General features: G+C 37.5%; 1 protein-coding gene across 2 annotated transcripts in view; it reads left to right on the top strand.

The window, feature by feature from the left end:
• The window catches only part of mta1 (metastasis associated 1), a 58,027-nt gene that overhangs the window by 15,276 nt on the left and 24,179 nt on the right, over window positions 1-18,572 (top strand). For both annotated transcript variants that reach the window (XM_017421585.3, XM_017421584.3), the window contains exons 2-3: window positions 2,000-2,067; window positions 6,853-6,946. In XM_017421585.3, the coding sequence (XP_017277074.1) occupies window positions 2,000-2,067; window positions 6,853-6,946 (162 nt within the window). The remainder of the gene's footprint in view (window positions 1-1,999; window positions 2,068-6,852; window positions 6,947-18,572) is intronic.

Raw genomic sequence — 18,572 nt, forward strand, 5'->3', positions numbered from 1 at the left:
GCATTGATCAGTTATATTATGCTTGCATCTTTGTTATTCCGTAGAGGAGTGCTAGGAGTCCACAGAATGTTTATAAAGCTCACAAATGCTGTTAAATTACAGCTAGATGGATGAAGAAACTTCTTTCCATAAATCTGAATCCTCCTTTTTGTTCAGGTGTTTCCATATTTCCCAGTTTCCACCTCAGATTACACAAATGATCTGATCTTTAATGGGTACAATTTACTGATGGAAACTTTATTTGTAATTTTGTTTTATGAAAACAGTTGATAGAAAAACCTATGCAACGTACTAATAATGACAATAAGCACTTCAGCTTAGAAAATGATTGCAGTGTTTTAAATTTAAATAACTTTATTTAAATAATTTAAATAAAGTATGAAAGGAGTGACAACCATATTTTTCACAGAAAATTCCCCATTAATGAAGAACTATGCAGTCAGTTTTCAAAGTAGATTCAAAATGGTTGTGTGTCTCCAGTGTGAGGATTTTAATTAAACAATTATGTTGAAATTAAATCTGTTCTTTTGCAGCATTTGTTTGAAAATGTCAACTTTTGCTTAAGGAAATGAAAATGGGCATTTGTTCACCACTTTATGATGCTTAATGTTTTTAAAAAATTGTCTGATTAACCAACAATATTCTATTTTCAAAACCAAATGTACTTGATTTTATGCATCATCTTTTTTTTCTTTCGACTGCTCCCTTTTCAAGGGTTGCCACAGCGAGTCATCCTCCTCCATCTAACTGTCTTCTGCGTCCTCTGTCCTCACTCCAACTCCCTCCATGTCCTCTCTAACTGCATCCATACAGCTGCATCTCTAACATCCTTCTACCAATACACCCACTGTCCCTCCTCTGCACATGTCCAAACCATCTCAGTCTGGCCTCTCTAACTTTATCTCCCAGTCGTTCCACCTATGCTGTACCTCTGACCTCATTCCTAATCCTGTCCATCCTTGTCCTCAACATCATCAGCTCTGCCACTTCCAATGTGTTAGGAATATTTTCATGTTCCAACATCATATAATGTTTATGTTTAGTAACTAAGATTCAAAATGACCAGAAAATGTGATTTAAATGTGATGTTTTCTGTTTAAAGCTGGTTCCTAGGGAAATTTAGAAACATTTTAACAGTTTCTAGATGACCTGGGTGTATGGATATGGCTTGTTCTTGTCTTTATTGGTTTGTGTTTGGTATTTTTAAGCAGCAGGAGATGTAGGCCAGAGGCAGTGTATGTTGTGGTTATGCGGATGGAGTTTCATGTGATCCCTGACCTCATGGGTCAAGAATACAGGACCTGGGGTTGTGAGGCATGGGGGTGGAGGTTGGGGGTTGTAGATCCAGGGTAACAGGAGAATCGCTCCCGCACCAGGCAATTTACCAAGTGTGGTGTATAATCTGAAAAGCACTCAGCCAAGACACATGCAGGGCTAAGACCAGGCACCCTACCAAGACTGGGGCCTGTGGGGACATCCTGGTGAGAGCTAAGCCTCCAATGGGCCTGGAGTGGCGCCAGGAGCCACATACACACACATGCAAACACATGGTGAAGCTCGTGCAGGCTCTCATCACACCCACACACATGCAGACACACCGCGCATGCAAACAACACCACACGGGGGGAGAATGAAAGGAGCAGTAAGACAAAGAGAGCACGAGGGCTGAGGAAATACAAGGTTTGCAGCCTGAATGGAAGCTTTGGTCAGCCTGATTTCTTATGTGTGAGAGTGTGCATGAACATGTCAGCATGTCATTCAGTCAGACCTCCCAACTACAGTGAACTCTTTTGTGTATGAAATTAGACGTTAAATCAACATTTTGTGTATGCTACACTTTTCCTGATCTTTAATTGAGCAGTCATGCTGTCAAAATGGAGATGTCTTGTATGTCTAAATGATCCTAAAAAGCTGATTTACATTTCTCCTCCCCTCCCCTTCCCTCTCATTCTCCTGTTGTTTTGTCTCTTTGTTTCTCCCCTTTGCTGTTCTTCTGCAGATTATGTTTATTTTGAGAACTCGTCCAGTAACCCACTGCTGATCAGGAGGATAGAAGAGTTGAACAAGGTGAGTGGATGTCAGAGGTTTAGTTTCTACCTCTTTGAAAGCAGCATATATCCAACCAATGTACATCATATTTTAATGTCTCTGTCTTAGTGCAACACATCTAGCCTTGGGGTCAATTTGGTGTGATTGTCGTTGAAAGTAATCCTTAACAGATACTCTTGACATCTTGCAATATTGTATGAGCTCGCACGTAACATTATTTTCAAGGTTTGACCATAACGGCTACAACTTTGTTCTTTCTCTTTATAAAATAAGCGGTCTCAAACTCTTGCACGAAAGGTGACATGCATTCTTTAAAAAAATACTAGGCCCTTATTTTTGTAGTTTTCCTGTCATCTTTGAGACAGTATTTTATGTCCAGTTAGACCTGTGATTATTGATGTGATTAATATTAGTATATAGACCTTTTGTACTGTAAAACTAAATGATTGATATATGATGTAATGAAGGTATGCCTAAAGAGGATAAATTTCAGTCTGGGCTTCAGCACGATGCACGATCATAAAATAAGAAAGTCTATTCAGCATGTTTATCCCCTGATCCAGGCATTGGCTGGATAACATAGGGGCTGTTTAATGTGATTGACACCGATTTCAGAGTCTGCCTTCTTTTCTGCCAATCGCCATCTTTCTGTGCTTCTCAGGAATCTTTAGATTTCTTCTAACGTGAGTTTAGATGCAAGTTTAGAAAGTTTAGATTTGTGTAAGGTGGAATAGCTTGAGAACTTCCAATTGTTCGAAAGAAACTTAACACAGAATTTGAGACCTTTCAGTCTTTGGAGGAATGCATATTTCCTGCTGTCTTTGATAGCAGAGTTTTAAACTAAAATCAACTCATAATCAGAAATGATGGCGTTATAGCTGTTTTGGTCAAATCTTGCACATTATGTAATATGCATTACATAATGTAATGTACAATCTCATGCAATATGTTGGCTTTTGGCGTATGTAGTGTAGAAGTGTATGTTATCTACCACCACATCAAATGTTGGCCTAATATCTGTAAATCTATGTTGAAGCCATAAGGTTGATTATTTGTGGTGGCCACATGAATTGGTTTAACTCCAATAGTTAACCAGTCGACGTGCATTCAATGATTGCTTTCTGAGAGTTTTATCTGTCCTCTGGTTCAAGAGATTCTCGTTCATGAATTCGCTACAAGAGATCCTTCCTGCCTACAGCCATCAGCATCTATAACAACTCTTTAACATAACCAAGATTATGAGCTACAATATTTGATTTCTCTTTGGGATTAATAAAGCATTTTTGACTTGGAATTGAGATATTTTGCTAACAAACAGGGTTGACTACAATAGTATTTAGCAAAGTTTTAAACAAAGTTCTTGCACGATCTGTGATCCTTTTCAGAATTAAACTTGGAATGACTCTCAGCTATGAACACACCAGATTTTAGAGCAGTAAATCTGTAAAATTGACTGTTTCTGGACACTTTTGTGTTTGATAATTTTTCTTAGCTGTAGCGATCATCTTGAATCCTGTTGACTTCAGAAATTAGTCCAGTGATCGCTTTCTGAAAGTGTCATTAAAATCCATTTAATGGAACATATTTTTGTTTCAATTATCAGTACTATCATGCAGATAACATTAGATATTGTTTTAACCCTAACAATAAATAAGTTTGCATGATCTGTGTATAAAAAATCATGCAAAAGTCTGACATCAACCAGAGAAGCCTGTTTAAAAACATCAGCAGATAGTTCTACTTCATACTTGTCAATTGACACATCTGGATTTGAATTCACCAGATGTATCTTTATTTTTCTTTCATACAAACCTGTTTTCTTTTCCAGCCTGATGTGTTTTATGTAGCTGTGTTCTGTGTTCCTCTGCTTGTGTTTGGCTGCAGACCAAGTATTAGCTTGCATGTAACCTGAACACTCATATTAATATTCATGATTTTAAACTTTTAAGTCTGCTCTACTTGAACGGATAGTTTTACAATTTTACTTAATTACCTTTTTTCTAGATATCATTAATTAAGGTTTGCCGTCTTGTCTCAATGTGATTAGGATTATTGAAAAGCTTTTTCTTTAACATGATTGAATGTGAAACTGTTTTTTCAAGTATTTTCTCGCTATTGCACATTGAGCTTCTCTCGGTCTGTAGACCAAGAAAGGTTTAGTTTACATTTTTTATATAAGTCTAAATAAACTAGTCATTATTTTGTTTACTAGCTTTTTTATCAGGTTAGCTGGAAAATTGGATTTTAATTCTTAAATGACTAACAAATAACAGTCTACAGTTCTTCACTGCTGTTGGTTTCACTTGTTTTTCAGTAAATCTTATTAATGTACAAAAATATTTATTGTTGTCCACCACCAAAGGTGATATTGTTATACCTGTGTCTGTATGTGTGTTAATTTGTCTGTAACATCAGCAAAATATCTTCTAAACCAGTGGACAGATGTTAATGAAACTCTCAGAAAGTTAATCATTGGATGTACATTTATAGCTGATTAACTTTTGGAGTCAACCCAATTCAAAATGGCCACCATAATTATGCAACCTCAGCAAACACAAAAGTAGCTATTACTCAGCTAATTTTACAGATATTGAGCTGAAATTGCGTGTGATAGTAGCTGAGAGTAATTCCCAACACTTACTCTGAGCACTAAGTGATTGCACAAGATGGACATGTATAGAACACCTCCCTAGAAAGGTGTTGGTGTGCTTCTTCATCAGATGCCTGAACCACCTCAACTGGCTTCTCTCCATGTGAAGAAACAGCAGCTCTACTCTGAGTTTCTCCCAGATAACTGAATTTCTCAACCTTTCTGTAAGAGTGAGAAGCTACCCTGCAAGGAAAACTCATTTTGACCGCCTGTTTCCGAGATCTTGTTCTTTCTGTCACTTCCCAGAGTTCATGATCATAAGTGAAAGTGCCATATATTGTCATCATTGTATGCACCCATCAATGACAAAAATTGTTCTCTGCATTTCACTCATCACACATGAGATACACACAAGCAGAGCAATAGACAGGTATTTAAGCACCCTTGGAGCAGTTGGGGATTAAGTGTCTTGCTCGTGGTTGCTGCAACATATGGGCATGGCGGGAAATTGAACCTGCGACTTCCGGTCCCAAGACAGCTGCACTACCACTGGACCACAGCTGCCTCTAGATAAGGGTAGGATTGTAAATTGACTGGTAAACAGAGAGCTTACCAGTCAAGCTGGTTCAGTGTTCCATGGCCGGGTCAGAACTCCTATTGTTCCTCCTGAATCTCCTGAAGTTTTACTATTTGCCTCTCTTCTCTAGCAACCCTGAATAAACCTTACCAGGGAGGCAGAGGAGTGGGATTCCTTTGTATGTGGAACACACCCTCTGGTTCCCCTTCTTGAAAGGGGGCACTACCCCTGATGTCCATGTGATGTTGCAATGGCGTGTCAACCAAGACAGCACAGCAACATTCAGAGCCTTGAGGAACTCCAGTTGGATTTCGGTGGCCTGAGCTCAAGATTATGGGCAGGGTCACTTCGAACTCCTCAGATTCAGCTTCCTCCATGGAAGACGTGCAGATGGGATTGAGAAGGTCCTTAAAGCATTCCTTCCTTCACCCAATGACATCACTGGTTAAGGTCAACAGCACCCCACCTCCACTATACACAGTGCTGGCAATGCTGCCTCCCCTGCTTTAGCTGCATGGCAGTTTTTTTCACAATCTTCTTGCTGATAGAGAGTCCAAGATCTCACCAGACTCCTTCCACACCCAAACCTTTGCCTCAGCAACAGCCAGTGGTGCAGCCTGCTTGGCCCACCAATACCACTCAACTTCCTCTGGAATCCTTAACTGATAACAGTCCAATAGGACTCTTCCTTCAGCTTGATGGCATCCCTCTCCTGAGATTTCCATCTCCGGCTTTTAGGATAGCCGCAGCAAGAGGCACCAACAACCTTGTGGCCAGAGCTCAGGGCAGTTGCCTTAACAGTAGAGGCCCGAAACATTGCCTAATTGGACACAATGTCCCCTGCCTCTGCTTGGATATGGTTGAAGCTCTGTTACAGCTCTGTCTGTGACTCTGAACTTCTGTTTGGCATGTAGGCACAAACAACAGTTGGAGCCCATTCCCCCTCCCAAAGGCGCATGAAAGCTATCCTCTTATGTTAACGGAGAGTCATCCCTATGATAAACTCTGAGTACTAATGCATCTTCTGAGATATCTCAATATCACATACGATTGCACATACTGTTGACAAGGTTTTAACAAACCAGCTAAACGCCATCCTTTCCCATCATAGCAGGATTTTAGTTTTAAAATCTGTCATTAAGGGTGGAGGGCAATATGCATGCTAGACCTTTAATATATTATAAGTAATACTTGAAACTATAGATTCATCAATACATGCATATTTACATGGAAATATAAAGAGATAAATAGTAGATTTTCTTTTTTTTTTTTTTTTTACATTTTCTTCATTTTTTTGCTCAGTTAAACACAGTCATGTGTTGTGTTTTGTTTTTTTTGTTTTTTGTTGTTGTTGTTTTTTTGTTGTCCTGATACTGATGTTGCAGTATCAGGACAAAGCTACCTTTACTGGATCACACGTGCACCTCCAGCACACTACATTGTCATGGAATCAGTTCCACTTGTGATTTTTGACAGTTATTTTAACCTCTCGCTTTGTTTTTAGGTAAATTTTAACAAGAAAACACAAGTCTTTGGATTTTTCATCTGTGTCTGTGCACACGAACATGCGTGTGCTGTTGCTCTTTGTGCGGTACCACTTGTTGCCTTGGTAACGTCGATTGTCTCTGTTTTGCAGACAGCCAATGGGAATGTGGAGGCCAAAGTGGTGTGTTTTTACCGGCGCAGGGACATCTCCAGCACACTCATCGCTCTGGCAGACAAACATGCAAGTGAGTGTTCAACCATAACCCAACGAGCACGAATCAGACATCAGAAACACGCCAGCCTCGGCGTAAAACCGTTCACTCTGTCAACCTTCTGCTGTTTTTTCCACTGCAGAGATGTAATGCTCTAACATTTTGTTGAGATTTCTCTTTTCTAAAAAACATGTCTCTTCTTGTTATTTAGCTTGATTGTAAGGCTTGTTCACCGATTTTTATCAGGGTGGAAGTCAACATCAAGTCACTTTTCCCTTAAAATGAAAAGATTTTACTGAACTGCTCCAGACTGCAGACTACAGTTTGATGGACGCATCAATGGCTGTTTTCTGACCGATATGAAGCAGAATTTTGTTTGCTTCTTAAATATAAGTTTTTATTGATGAATGTCATGTTTTGCTTGATTTTGGAGGAAAAAAAACAAGTGACTGAAGAACATTTGGATCAATACAGTGGATTTCAAATATTTTTGGCCTCCCATTTCTCTTTTATTTTGTTTTATTTTTGTTTATTTCCTCCTCTCGGTGGAAATATGTACTCAACTTGCATATAATGTGACCTATGTGGCCATCATTTAACTTCATAGAAGCTGAAGTACTTCCAAACACTGGCAGAAGATGCCACTTGTATGTCTCGTATGGTGTGTGCACCCCATAATCAGTCTAGGTGCTGCTCTTCTGTAGTTCAAAGCTTTGGATTTTTCAGGGCATTATTGACATTAGATTATAATCAATTTTTGAGATTTATAAATCAATTCCGAATCATTCATGTCCGTATTGCAAAACAACAAATAATAGATTAGAACCACTCATACAATCTAAGTGTCAAATGATCTCAGTGTTGTGACAGCCCCCAGAACCAACAGCAGTTCAAACACCTCTAAGTAGTAAGAGACATCATGAAGACCAAGGAACTCTTCACACAGGTCAACAACAAAGTTGTGGAGAAGTACCATAGGTTCCCAGAACCCGACCATAAAGCTCAATTACATCTATTATTAGGAAATGGAAAGATGATGCCACCACAGCAAACCTGCCAAGAGATTCACCAAAACTCACAGAGCGAGTGAGGAGAGCATTAATCAGAGAAACATCCAGGATGCCAAAGATAACCCTGATGAAGCTGCAGCTGTTTTGCAGAAATGAGGTGTGTCCATAGAAAGACTAGAAGCTACACAAGATGGTCTTCATTGGAGAGTGGCAGGAAAAAGATATTACTTAAAGAAAAAAAAATCTAGACTGCTTGGAGTTTCTTACTAAACTAGACTAAAATATAACTTTTTGGCATCAAGGACAAAACAATGTCTTGTTCAAATCTACCACTTCTCTTCATACTGAGGGCACCATCCCCACAGTGAAGCATGGTGGGGGCAGCATCATGATGTGGAGATATTTTTTATCAGCAGGGACTGGGAAACTGGTTAAAGGAAGACCCTTGAACTGGAGTTAAAGGAAAGATGGATGGAGCAAAATACAGAGAAATTCTTCTGAGGCACTTGTTGGTGTCTTCCAGAGATTTGAGACTGGGACGAAGGTTCACCTTCCAGCAAGACAATTATCCTAACACTGCTGAAGCAACATGCCACTGGTTTTAGAAGAAGCAGTTAAAGGTCCAGGAATGGCTCAGACCTCAATCTAGGTGGTGTGGTGTCTGAATACATAGAGGCACCACAATGACTTTGGATTGGACCCACCAACAGTTTAATAAATCCAGGTGCACAAAGCTAGGCACATTTTTTTAAAATGTCAACAAAATTGCTCATGCAGACAAATGACTTGTTGCTTTGTCTTTTGGTTGAAGTTGGGAGAATCAAAAAATGTGAATACTGTTTCAGGACTAAATTTGATTAATTCAACCTTACTGTTCTCCTGAAGTCTACTGTATTTATTTAGTATTTTTTTATTATTGTTATTGTAGTAGGGGGTCATGAATACATTTTCACTGGGATAACAGCAAAAATATCTACACAAAGCATTTTCTTGAATCTATAAACTTCCTAAGCTACAGTTGATTAAACTTTTTTACATATGCTGTTCTTCTGTACATATGAAATTATCTATAAGTTAGTGTTGTGTCCAAATAACCCCCACCTCTTCTCTGAGAGGCTCCACCATCACAGGAAAGTTATTTACTCAAAAAGAAAGTATTGAGTGTAACACACTGTTCAGCCCACAGATGTCCATGCCTTTTAATTGGGTACATATGCTCAGGCGTGACTGAATAATTTACAAAAAAATGGCAAAAAAAATGTGTCTACTGATCAATCCGTCAACCTGAAGCTTGGAGGCTGTGCAGAGCTGTCTCTTAACATTCTCTGTGCAAGGATATTTTTCTGGGAGAAGCTCTGTCAAACAGTGATTAGCAAGGAGTTATGCGTCAAGCTCAGGAGGATCTAAGCAAAATTCTGAGCATGTCACTCAAAGGTTATTCAGAGTGTTGCATCACTTCGCTGTGGCTCAGTTTGAAACGATGCCTACAGGGCACTACTCCAGAGGGTGTAGAAGCACAGAAGAAAGTAGGATTTATTTCAAGTTTAGAGACACATTTGGCTATGCAAAGTTTGTTTGCTTTATTGCCTGCTGCCAAAATGCAAAAGGTGGTTGATGATGTTTTTACCTGTGTTTGTGCGTGTGACACTCCAGAAAAGAACAATGCTGAGAATTTTGGCTCCCCTAGAGTTTCGATCAGCAACAAGCCGCTGCCATTGGGGGAGGTTATAATTAAAAATAATGAAAGTGTAACTTTTGTGTATTGTTCTTTACAGTTCGTCCATAAATATGCTGATTTGGATTGCATACTTTGTCTATACATATACTTATAATTAGGTTTTATAACGGAAGGCCTTTTTTAGTTTGGGAACGAAAGTCCAAATGTTCTGTTAGTCAGTATCTGTTGTGTCCCAACATGCAGGAAAAGTTTTACAAAATCTGCCACATCAGTTGGATGTTTTTTATCTTTTATTTTTTATATTTTCATCAGAATATACATTTTAATAAAACCAACTCTTCACAGAAATCTACCACTAATCAGATTTCTTTGTATCTTACCATTTGGTTTTAATAGAAGTCTCAGGTAGCAGTGATATTATGAAGGCCTAACTCTCCTCTGCTGTCTGGCCTGCTTGTTCACACAAGTGTATTTGAATTTAGAATAACATGGACCTCACAACAAAATCATAATAATAAAAAAACTGGATTTATTTTCCACAGTTTGATTGGAGTAAGTCTATCAGTCACTGTACCTGTGCCATCAGCCTGACTCTAGAAACCCTGCCTTCCTGTAGGGGAGGTTAGGAAACCAGCTGCTATACTTGGACTGGGTGTGGCAGGCTGTGTTGGCTCATGGGGTGTGAAAGTGTAAATATATATATTCGGGTCTGAGAGCTTGCAAAGTAACGAGTATGAGTTTTGTTTTGTTTAACATCGCATCACCAGTTTGTCAAAGTGTTTGAAAGTCTGTGAAACACTTAAACTTGCATTGCAACAGAGTCTAGAATATTTTAACACTTTCTTTGATAATTCTTTAAAAGTTTCCTGATTTTCAGTACATACAGAGTATATATAAAACGAGCACCTCTGTACTACATGGGTGTGGGCTACATCCTGTCTGTGTTTCTTTAGCTTCAGCCTCACATTTTCTTATTTTATATTAATGCTTATATATGCACAATGTAGGGCTGCATTTATTTCATTTTTGTAATGGATTGGTGCACACTGGTTCTGTTTTATGCGTTTGTGCATACAACCCATGTGTTTGTGAGTCATGAATGAAATATTTTGCTTGCAGAGATTCGGAGTTCTGCCTCAGTGAGGCCTCCAAATCCAGCATTAGTCCTTCCTCTGAGAGCAGAATCGGCTCCTGAGTGGACCGCCTCTGTGGCAGACTTGGCATTTTACCTCTTTAGCCCCTCCTTTCAGATGCTTGAGTTTGCCATGACTCAAACCAACCATTTGAACTTCTATCAAATATTTGCGTATATTCATTTATAAAAATCCAGATTCAAACGAAAAACAAAATATATGGAAGGTGATTGAGAAAGGACAATCTAGACCCAATTTATGGTTACTAAAAGACATCAGTTTATTTGGTAGAATATTTTTGACCAAAATGGAATCTTTAACAAGATGTATTTATCCAGCTTAGTCCCTATCTATCCCTAATAAAGGTATAAAAAAATCTAATTAATTTTGACTATATTTGGAAGAAAATGATACACTACATTAAGAAAACAGATATGACCAAACGCTACAAGGATGGAGGACTTCTAACTATAGATTTTGATTTCATGAATGGGAAATTCTTCATTTATAAGGACAAATACCTTGAATTCCACCCACAGTTATATGTAATTCATGACTTTTGTTATACCTCCAAGCTTATTATGCCTAATAAAAATGCCCAGAATATGATTCTTCATATGATAAAATTTAAACTACCTTTTTATTTGTGTCCTTTTTGTATTACCCTATATTTTAGCTTACTTTGCATTTTGCACTTGAACCTTGTTATTTTGTTTGTAAACAAAATATGTTTCTGTGGTTGCTTGCTTTATTCTAAAAAAAAATAAACACAAAAAAACTTAGTCTTGTTTTTTCTTTTGAAACCTTTATTAATTAAATGATGCTGAACACTTACTCCAGTTAATCTCACCCATTAATAAATACAAATGTAATCATGTCTGCTGAGCGGACAGGTGGCTGTGCTGCCTGCATATTGGTTGCTGCTGGCTGGTCATTGTGTGGTTCACCAAATGATTCAGAAGACCACAACTGAAAATATGGAATTCTGTAAAAACCAAAAGAGAGGAGTAAAATTAAAATTAATAAAGATATACTTTGCAGCTATATTTGTGCAAGAAATTGTCAATATACACTCAAAATAGAGCAAGGACAACAATTCATAGAGTAATAGCTACAAACACAAATGCTAAAGGTTATAATACATCAGGAAATATACAAGTGACTGGTTTGAAATTACTTACTGTATACTCTTTACCAATATGATTATAGTTTTGTGGGATTTACCAGTTACTTTTAAAAGTCACAATGGCCTCCAGATAACATAAGTCTTTTGCAGACAATAAAGTTCCATTGTCAAAGTGATATTGCTGAGACAGCCAGAGGCAGGTAGTAACTAATTACATTTACTCAGAACTACTTGAGTAACTTTGCTGGAATAAATTTACTTTTAGGAGTAGTTTTGCTATACCACACATTATACTTAGGCTTAAATAATGTTAGTATTAAGTATTGCTCCTCTTACTTGAGTAAAATTTCTAAATACACTACCCTGTGCAAGTAACTTAACTGGACGAAGAACATATTTTAACCAAAAAAATACACAAGACAGACAAATGTGAGGTTTATGTTAAAAGTCACACTTGTTGTTTGTGCTCAAGCTTTGCTGTTTACATCTGGCCAGCCCGTTGTGTCGTTTGTAGATTAATCACACAGCAAACACCATATATTGTATGCAGAAGTACTTATATTAGCTACTGTAAAAAAAATTGTGTAATAATTTTTGGAAAACACCTTAGTTGGAATTGTGTGGTTCTACATTTCTTATTTGTCTTGTATTAATGTTTTTCATGTTAGGTTTTAAAATACCAGACACTGCATAGAACTTCATTTTTATTCAGGTCTGATTAAATGAATGTAAAATATTAAATTAGACATTATGATCAGTTACTCAGTACTTAAGAGTAGTCATTTCACCAAATACTTTGTTACTCTTACGTGTGGAGTTTCTTGCACAGCTACTTATTACAAAAAATATATTGAAGTAGTTGTACTCTTACTAGAGTATCACATTTGGGTACTCTACCCAGCTCTGCTCGCAGCTTAGTTTCTAAAAAGATTACTGACTTTCCAGAAATTCACTATTGGTGTGTAAAAACGTATATTTCACAAAAAAGTTCACCTTTAAAATAAAATATAAAAACTATGAAAGTCATAATATGTAACAAACATTTATGTTTATCCAGTTCAGTTTCACACACCTTTAAGTTGAACCACAGCAGTACTTGTTCACTCCTCTGTGCAAACGAAGGGGACATCTGTATTTATCGTCCTTGCAATGGGGCTGGGGGGGTGAAGAGAGTATAGAGTTATTACTACAGATGCTTATGTAAAGCTTTTATAGCTTTAACTATTTAAATGCCTTAGACCCTGTTCAAAAACATAAGTTTTATATTAATGTTGCAAACATTAAACCATATAATGGTATTTTGTTATTACCTCTTCTGTTGTGGTACCTAATTGCTTCTTTTTCCCTTGCAAATACAGTAAAAAAGGTTAACTCTATGCAATAAACATTTCCTTCATATGTTTAAATAAATATGAAGGATTATGCTGGGTAGTACCGCAATTCATATTCAAGTTTTAAAAAAAGTATTTTTCATACCAAGAGGTTCTGGAAATGTTCTGAGAAGCCCTGAAGAATAGCAGCACACATTGTTAATAAATCCTCCAAGTTTTCAAACTATATTTATGCGTTTAAAGGTGCAATTTATTTCTTTTATTTATGTTAATATTCAAATGTTAAATTTATTGCTGTTATTAGAAGCATACCAAAGTGGAATCCTTTGTCCTGTTGATGCAATTTCTTCAAGGAACTAGGACTTTAATTAAGATAATTGCTGATATCTTAACCCCCCCCCCCTCCCTTTTTTTTTAGACTTAAACATTTTCAAAAGTTTTTGCATTTCTTTAACAGTTGGGACACCATATTAGCACACAGTGACATATAGCTTCCAGTTGAGTTGTTGCCAGGTTGTTAAGGTAATAACGGTCAGTTCTGCTCTCCTCACCTCCTCGTCTCACCCTCAGGCCTGCTCTTTCCCATCCTCCTGCTTCCCCTTCTGTCTCTCAGCCCAGTAAGGCGACCCATTCATCAATAATTGATAATTGGCTGGGACAGGTGAGATGGAGAGGCAATTTGTAGAGAGCATGGTGTGGGTGCATTGCCAGTAGATTCAGACTCAGGAGAAAAGAAAAGGGAAGACTGAGGTTGGGAAGTTGAGTTGCTGCTCAAGAACTCACAGCTGGGGGTCAGCTGGAAGGACCAGAATGCTGATGGACCCCTAGATAATACAATTGAATTTATTTATATAGCGCCAATTCATTACAAAAGTTATCCCAGGGCACTGTACAATAACATTCTCACTCATTATAAAATGCCAATTAGTAACAATTAATCTATCTAAGGAAGCCAGCAGATTGTGTCAAATCTTCATTTTGTTGCAGTCTCCCATCCAGAGCAGCAATCTGGCAACAGTGAAAAGGAACAACTCTCTTTTAACAGGAAGTAAGCTCCAACAGAACCAGGATCAGGATGGGCGGCCATCTGCCTCTACTGGCTGGGGTTTGAAAGGACAGGAATAAGAGACACAAACATAGGACTGGTCCAGATGTAGTTTCTGTGGGAAGAAAAACAAAGAAAAAACAATTAGAAAAACAGTCCAAACACTAATCAGGTTCTAGTGACACTTCTAAAGCTGCCTCATCTTACAGGAAATCAGAAGCAACAGTAAGAAGGATGGTGTGAATTTTCTCTCTAATTGAAATTATTTTATTTATAAAAAATCTCATGAAGTCATTACCGCTTAGAGTTATAGGGATACATGGTTCAACAGAGATAGGACTTTTCATTAGTGTAGTTACAGTACTAAACAGAAACCTGGGGTTGCTCCTATGCTCTTCTATTAAAGATGAATAATATACAGTTGTACCTTTACAAAGGGCTTTCTTGTATGTTAGCAGGCTATCTCTCCAGGTTAAAAAAACTGAGTTGAGTGCCATTTTCTTTCTAAATTTCTGGATGCCTGTTTTTAAAGTACCTAATTCTGAATTAAACCAAAGAGTCAGCTTCCTCTGGTTGATCACTTTCTTTTTCACAGGAGCAATTTTATCAAATGATGTTTGCATCGAAGTTGTAATATTATCAACAAGATCATCTAAGTTTTATTAATTTGCAAGTCAGAGGAAAATAATAATGGAAGAGATTCTTTAAATTGCATTAGTGTTCTCTGGTAAACTTCTACTATAGTGAAATTTACTCTCAGTGAATGTGTAGTCAGTCAATAAAAATGCAAAGGTTATTAAACATAGTCAAACAGAACAGGATTATGAGGATATATTATTAAGTCCTTACTCTCTATGCCATATGTCAGAACGAGATCAACAGTATGATTAAGAGATTGAATAGACTTGTGGACATTATGGGTAAAACTAATTGACTCTACTAAATTATTAAAGGCTATGTTTAAGCTATCACTTTCAACATCTACATGAATATTGAAATCCCCCACTATTATGACTTAATCAGTATTTAATAATAAGTCAAGCAAAAAATCTGAGAATTCAGACAAAAACTGAAAATAAGGGCTGAGTGAACAATAAATAACAAGTTTTTCTGATTTCCAATAGAACTATAACTAATAATTGGTTTAGCATTAATCAGTGATCCTGACTGAAAAATAGCAGCTACTCTCCTACATCGACCTGTTGTTCTAGGAACATGAACATTTAGATAATTAGCAGGAGTGGATTTCTTTATACTAACAAAATCCTCTTGTTGTAGCCAGGTTTCTGTTAGACAAAATAAATCAATATGATGATCAGTTATTAAATCATCATCAAATCAATCACAGATACTCAGAGGAGAGAGATTTTATGTTCAGTAATCTGCATTTAATTTTTTTTTCTGTTCTGGTAAAGTAACTAAGATAAGATTTTTATAATTTATTTTTCTAAAGATTTTTAGTGTCTTTAATTTGGGTCTTGGGCAAGCTTACACTGTTTCAATGGGGCTTTGGGTGGGTAACGGAGGAGAAGTACCAGAAAGGTGTGTAACACTACAACTCTGCTTCTTGGACTGGTTGTCAATAATTTGGATGGCTAACAAAATCGGACAAATTCCTACAAAGAAGAGCGGCTCCATCCAAAGTGGGATGGATGCCATCTCTCTGCATCAGATCAGGTTTTCCCTAAAATACACTCCAAGTATCTATGTAGCCCACATTGTTTTCAGGACAGCCAGAGGTTGAACGACGACATACTAAACATGTCATTGCTGGTCAGATTGGGGAGGGGACCAGAGAAAATTACAAAGTCCAACATTAAATATTATTATCCTGCTATAGTTTGTCTTTGAGGACAAACTTGTGGGTGTGTCCATACAGGACAAAAGTAATCCAACACACTAAGACTCAATTCAATTCAAATTCAAAAATACTTTAATCATCCCAAAGGGAAATTAAATGTTGTTGTAGGTCATAATCCTGGTTTTGTTAAAGAGTTGATGGCTGTGGGCAGGAAGGGTGTCTTGAAGCGGTCTGTCCCGATTTGTCCTCGGTCCTGGTGTCCCCAAAGAGCCCCACCAAGTAAACCTGTACCCTGAACTCTGGAAGCGCAGGTCGGTCTTGAAGCCCTGGGCGATCTCCTGGACCAGGTCTCGAGTCTGAAGTATGATATTCTGAGGGTATGATAACCTTAAGCAAAAATACCACAATTTCACAGTTACACAATATTAAAACTATTGTCCCAAAAAGCAAAAGGCAGCCAATAATGTTTTCGCCTGTTTATGTGTGTGTGCATTTGTCTCTGTTAGCAAAGTATCTCATTAACCACTGGATGGATTTTAATGAAAATCTTAAAGTAATCACTGCATGCACATCTACAACTGAATTCAAGATGACTGTCATAGCTAATTAACGTTGGTGAACACACAAATAGCTACACCTCAGTCAGTTTGACAGAAAGAAATTTGGTGTAGTAGTAGCAGTCCTAACCTATGAAGCAAAATCTTTGTTTAAAACTTTGACTTGCAAGGTGTCAGGTAACATACATTTCTTCAAAGACTGTTTTTGATTTTAAAAAAAAAGACACAGTTAGACGCTCTGCATCATTTGTCTGCCCCATTATTCCAAAGCTTTTGTTGTTAGTGCTGCTTATTCTGTATTCTCTAGGAGTTTGGATCAGCAGCTGGACTCTTAATTAGTTTGAGTTCACTTCTTGCTGCTCTGTATTACTTAACTGCCTAACTGAAGAGTAGTTAACAACGTGGGAAGTTCAAAAAGAGTAAACTAAGAGGACATGTAAAGTTAAAGGTCCATTATTCCTCAATAGAATTGTTTGCCACCTGTCATCCCATCTTGTGATGTTTTGTTTGAACCTTGTAAATGATAGTATGTGCAATCTTATGCAATATTTTTGAAATGTGTTAGCGTTCAGAGTACATGTTGAGGATGACTCAGCTATTACCACATCAAAGTTTTGCTCAGTATTTGTAGAACTGACTGTTACTGAGCCATTTTTGTGTTTGTTTATATCAATTATCTGTTTCAACCCTTGTTGACTCCAATGTAGATGTACATCCAATGATTACTCTCTGAAAGCCTTTTAAAATCTGTCCAGTGGTTTGAAATATTTTGCTTACAGAGGAACAGAATTAACTCCTCATTGTTAATGTCCAAGTCTTAAAAGCAACTATGTGTGACCAGTTAGTGCTCAGAAGGTGTTTTGAGACTGACTCTCAGCTACTACCACAACAAATTTTAACACAGTAGCTGTAAAATTGATTTTAAAATATTTAATTCAACATTTTACATAACATAAATAGCAAGTACAGGTCTTGCATATTTTAAATTTGACGCATTTATTTATGACACACTGCCAGTGTTCAAAATGCCAAGTAAATAAAACAAAAGTGCACACACACATGAAACATGTTTTAGTGTCTGTCTTGTTTGGATCCAAATCCACAATTTTCTGCTTTCAGAAGAAAGAGGACAGAGTGAGGGCCATGCTGTGTGTGTGTGTGTGTGTGCATGCTGGCTGCTCTTCCCGGGCATTGATAGTGTGTCTGCTGAGTGCTGGGCAGAGTGAACGAGTGAAGGAATACTTATTGATTTTGGCCACACATCTCTTCTTCTCTGAAAATCCCTTGATTGCTTTTGTTCTGCTCCTGGTCTCCCTCTTTCTGTCTCACATCCTCTAATGAAACTCCAAATGAATTGGAGCACGTACTGACTGCTTTCTTGCTCTTAGTTTCACTTCTTCTCTCTCACAGGTCTCCTTCCCCTCTCTTGTTATGCCTGTTTGTCGCCTTAGTAATTTCTCTATTGCTCGCCTTCATCATTTCTCTTTATTTTTGTTTTTCTGTCTTTTTGATATGTTTTCTTTATCTTTTATCACTTCTGTCAAAATTACCTAATTATGTTATTTATTTGTTATGCTCCCTAGTTCTCCTTTGTTCCTCTTCCTGTTTGATGCTTCACTGAATCAAAAAGATTTAAACATCCTTATGTTTGGACCCCTCCTCAGTAACTATTTATGCGCCTGCTGCCTCACTTGATTTTGTTCTCTGTGTGTGCGTTTGGGCTGCAGCCATTTTTATGATTGCTCCAAACAGATTCTCACTTGAATTTAGCCTCAAGTAGAAAACAAAATTCTACTGGTACAATAAACATAAATTGCAGTTTACGATACAACTGATTTACTGCCTGACCTGCAAAAACTGGTGTTTGGAGGTGATGCAAGAGTTTTTTAAGGTCTGAGAAAATGACTGTGGTGTTTGTTTTATTATTTAAATCGTCTTTTATTAAACGTTTTGCATATGAGCCTGTACAAGTCTGAAA

Source organism: Kryptolebias marmoratus, linkage group LG10, assembly GCF_001649575.2.
Source record: "Kryptolebias marmoratus isolate JLee-2015 linkage group LG10, ASM164957v2, whole genome shotgun sequence".
In the NCBI taxonomy this organism is placed as follows: domain Eukaryota; kingdom Metazoa; phylum Chordata; class Actinopteri; order Cyprinodontiformes; family Rivulidae; genus Kryptolebias; species Kryptolebias marmoratus.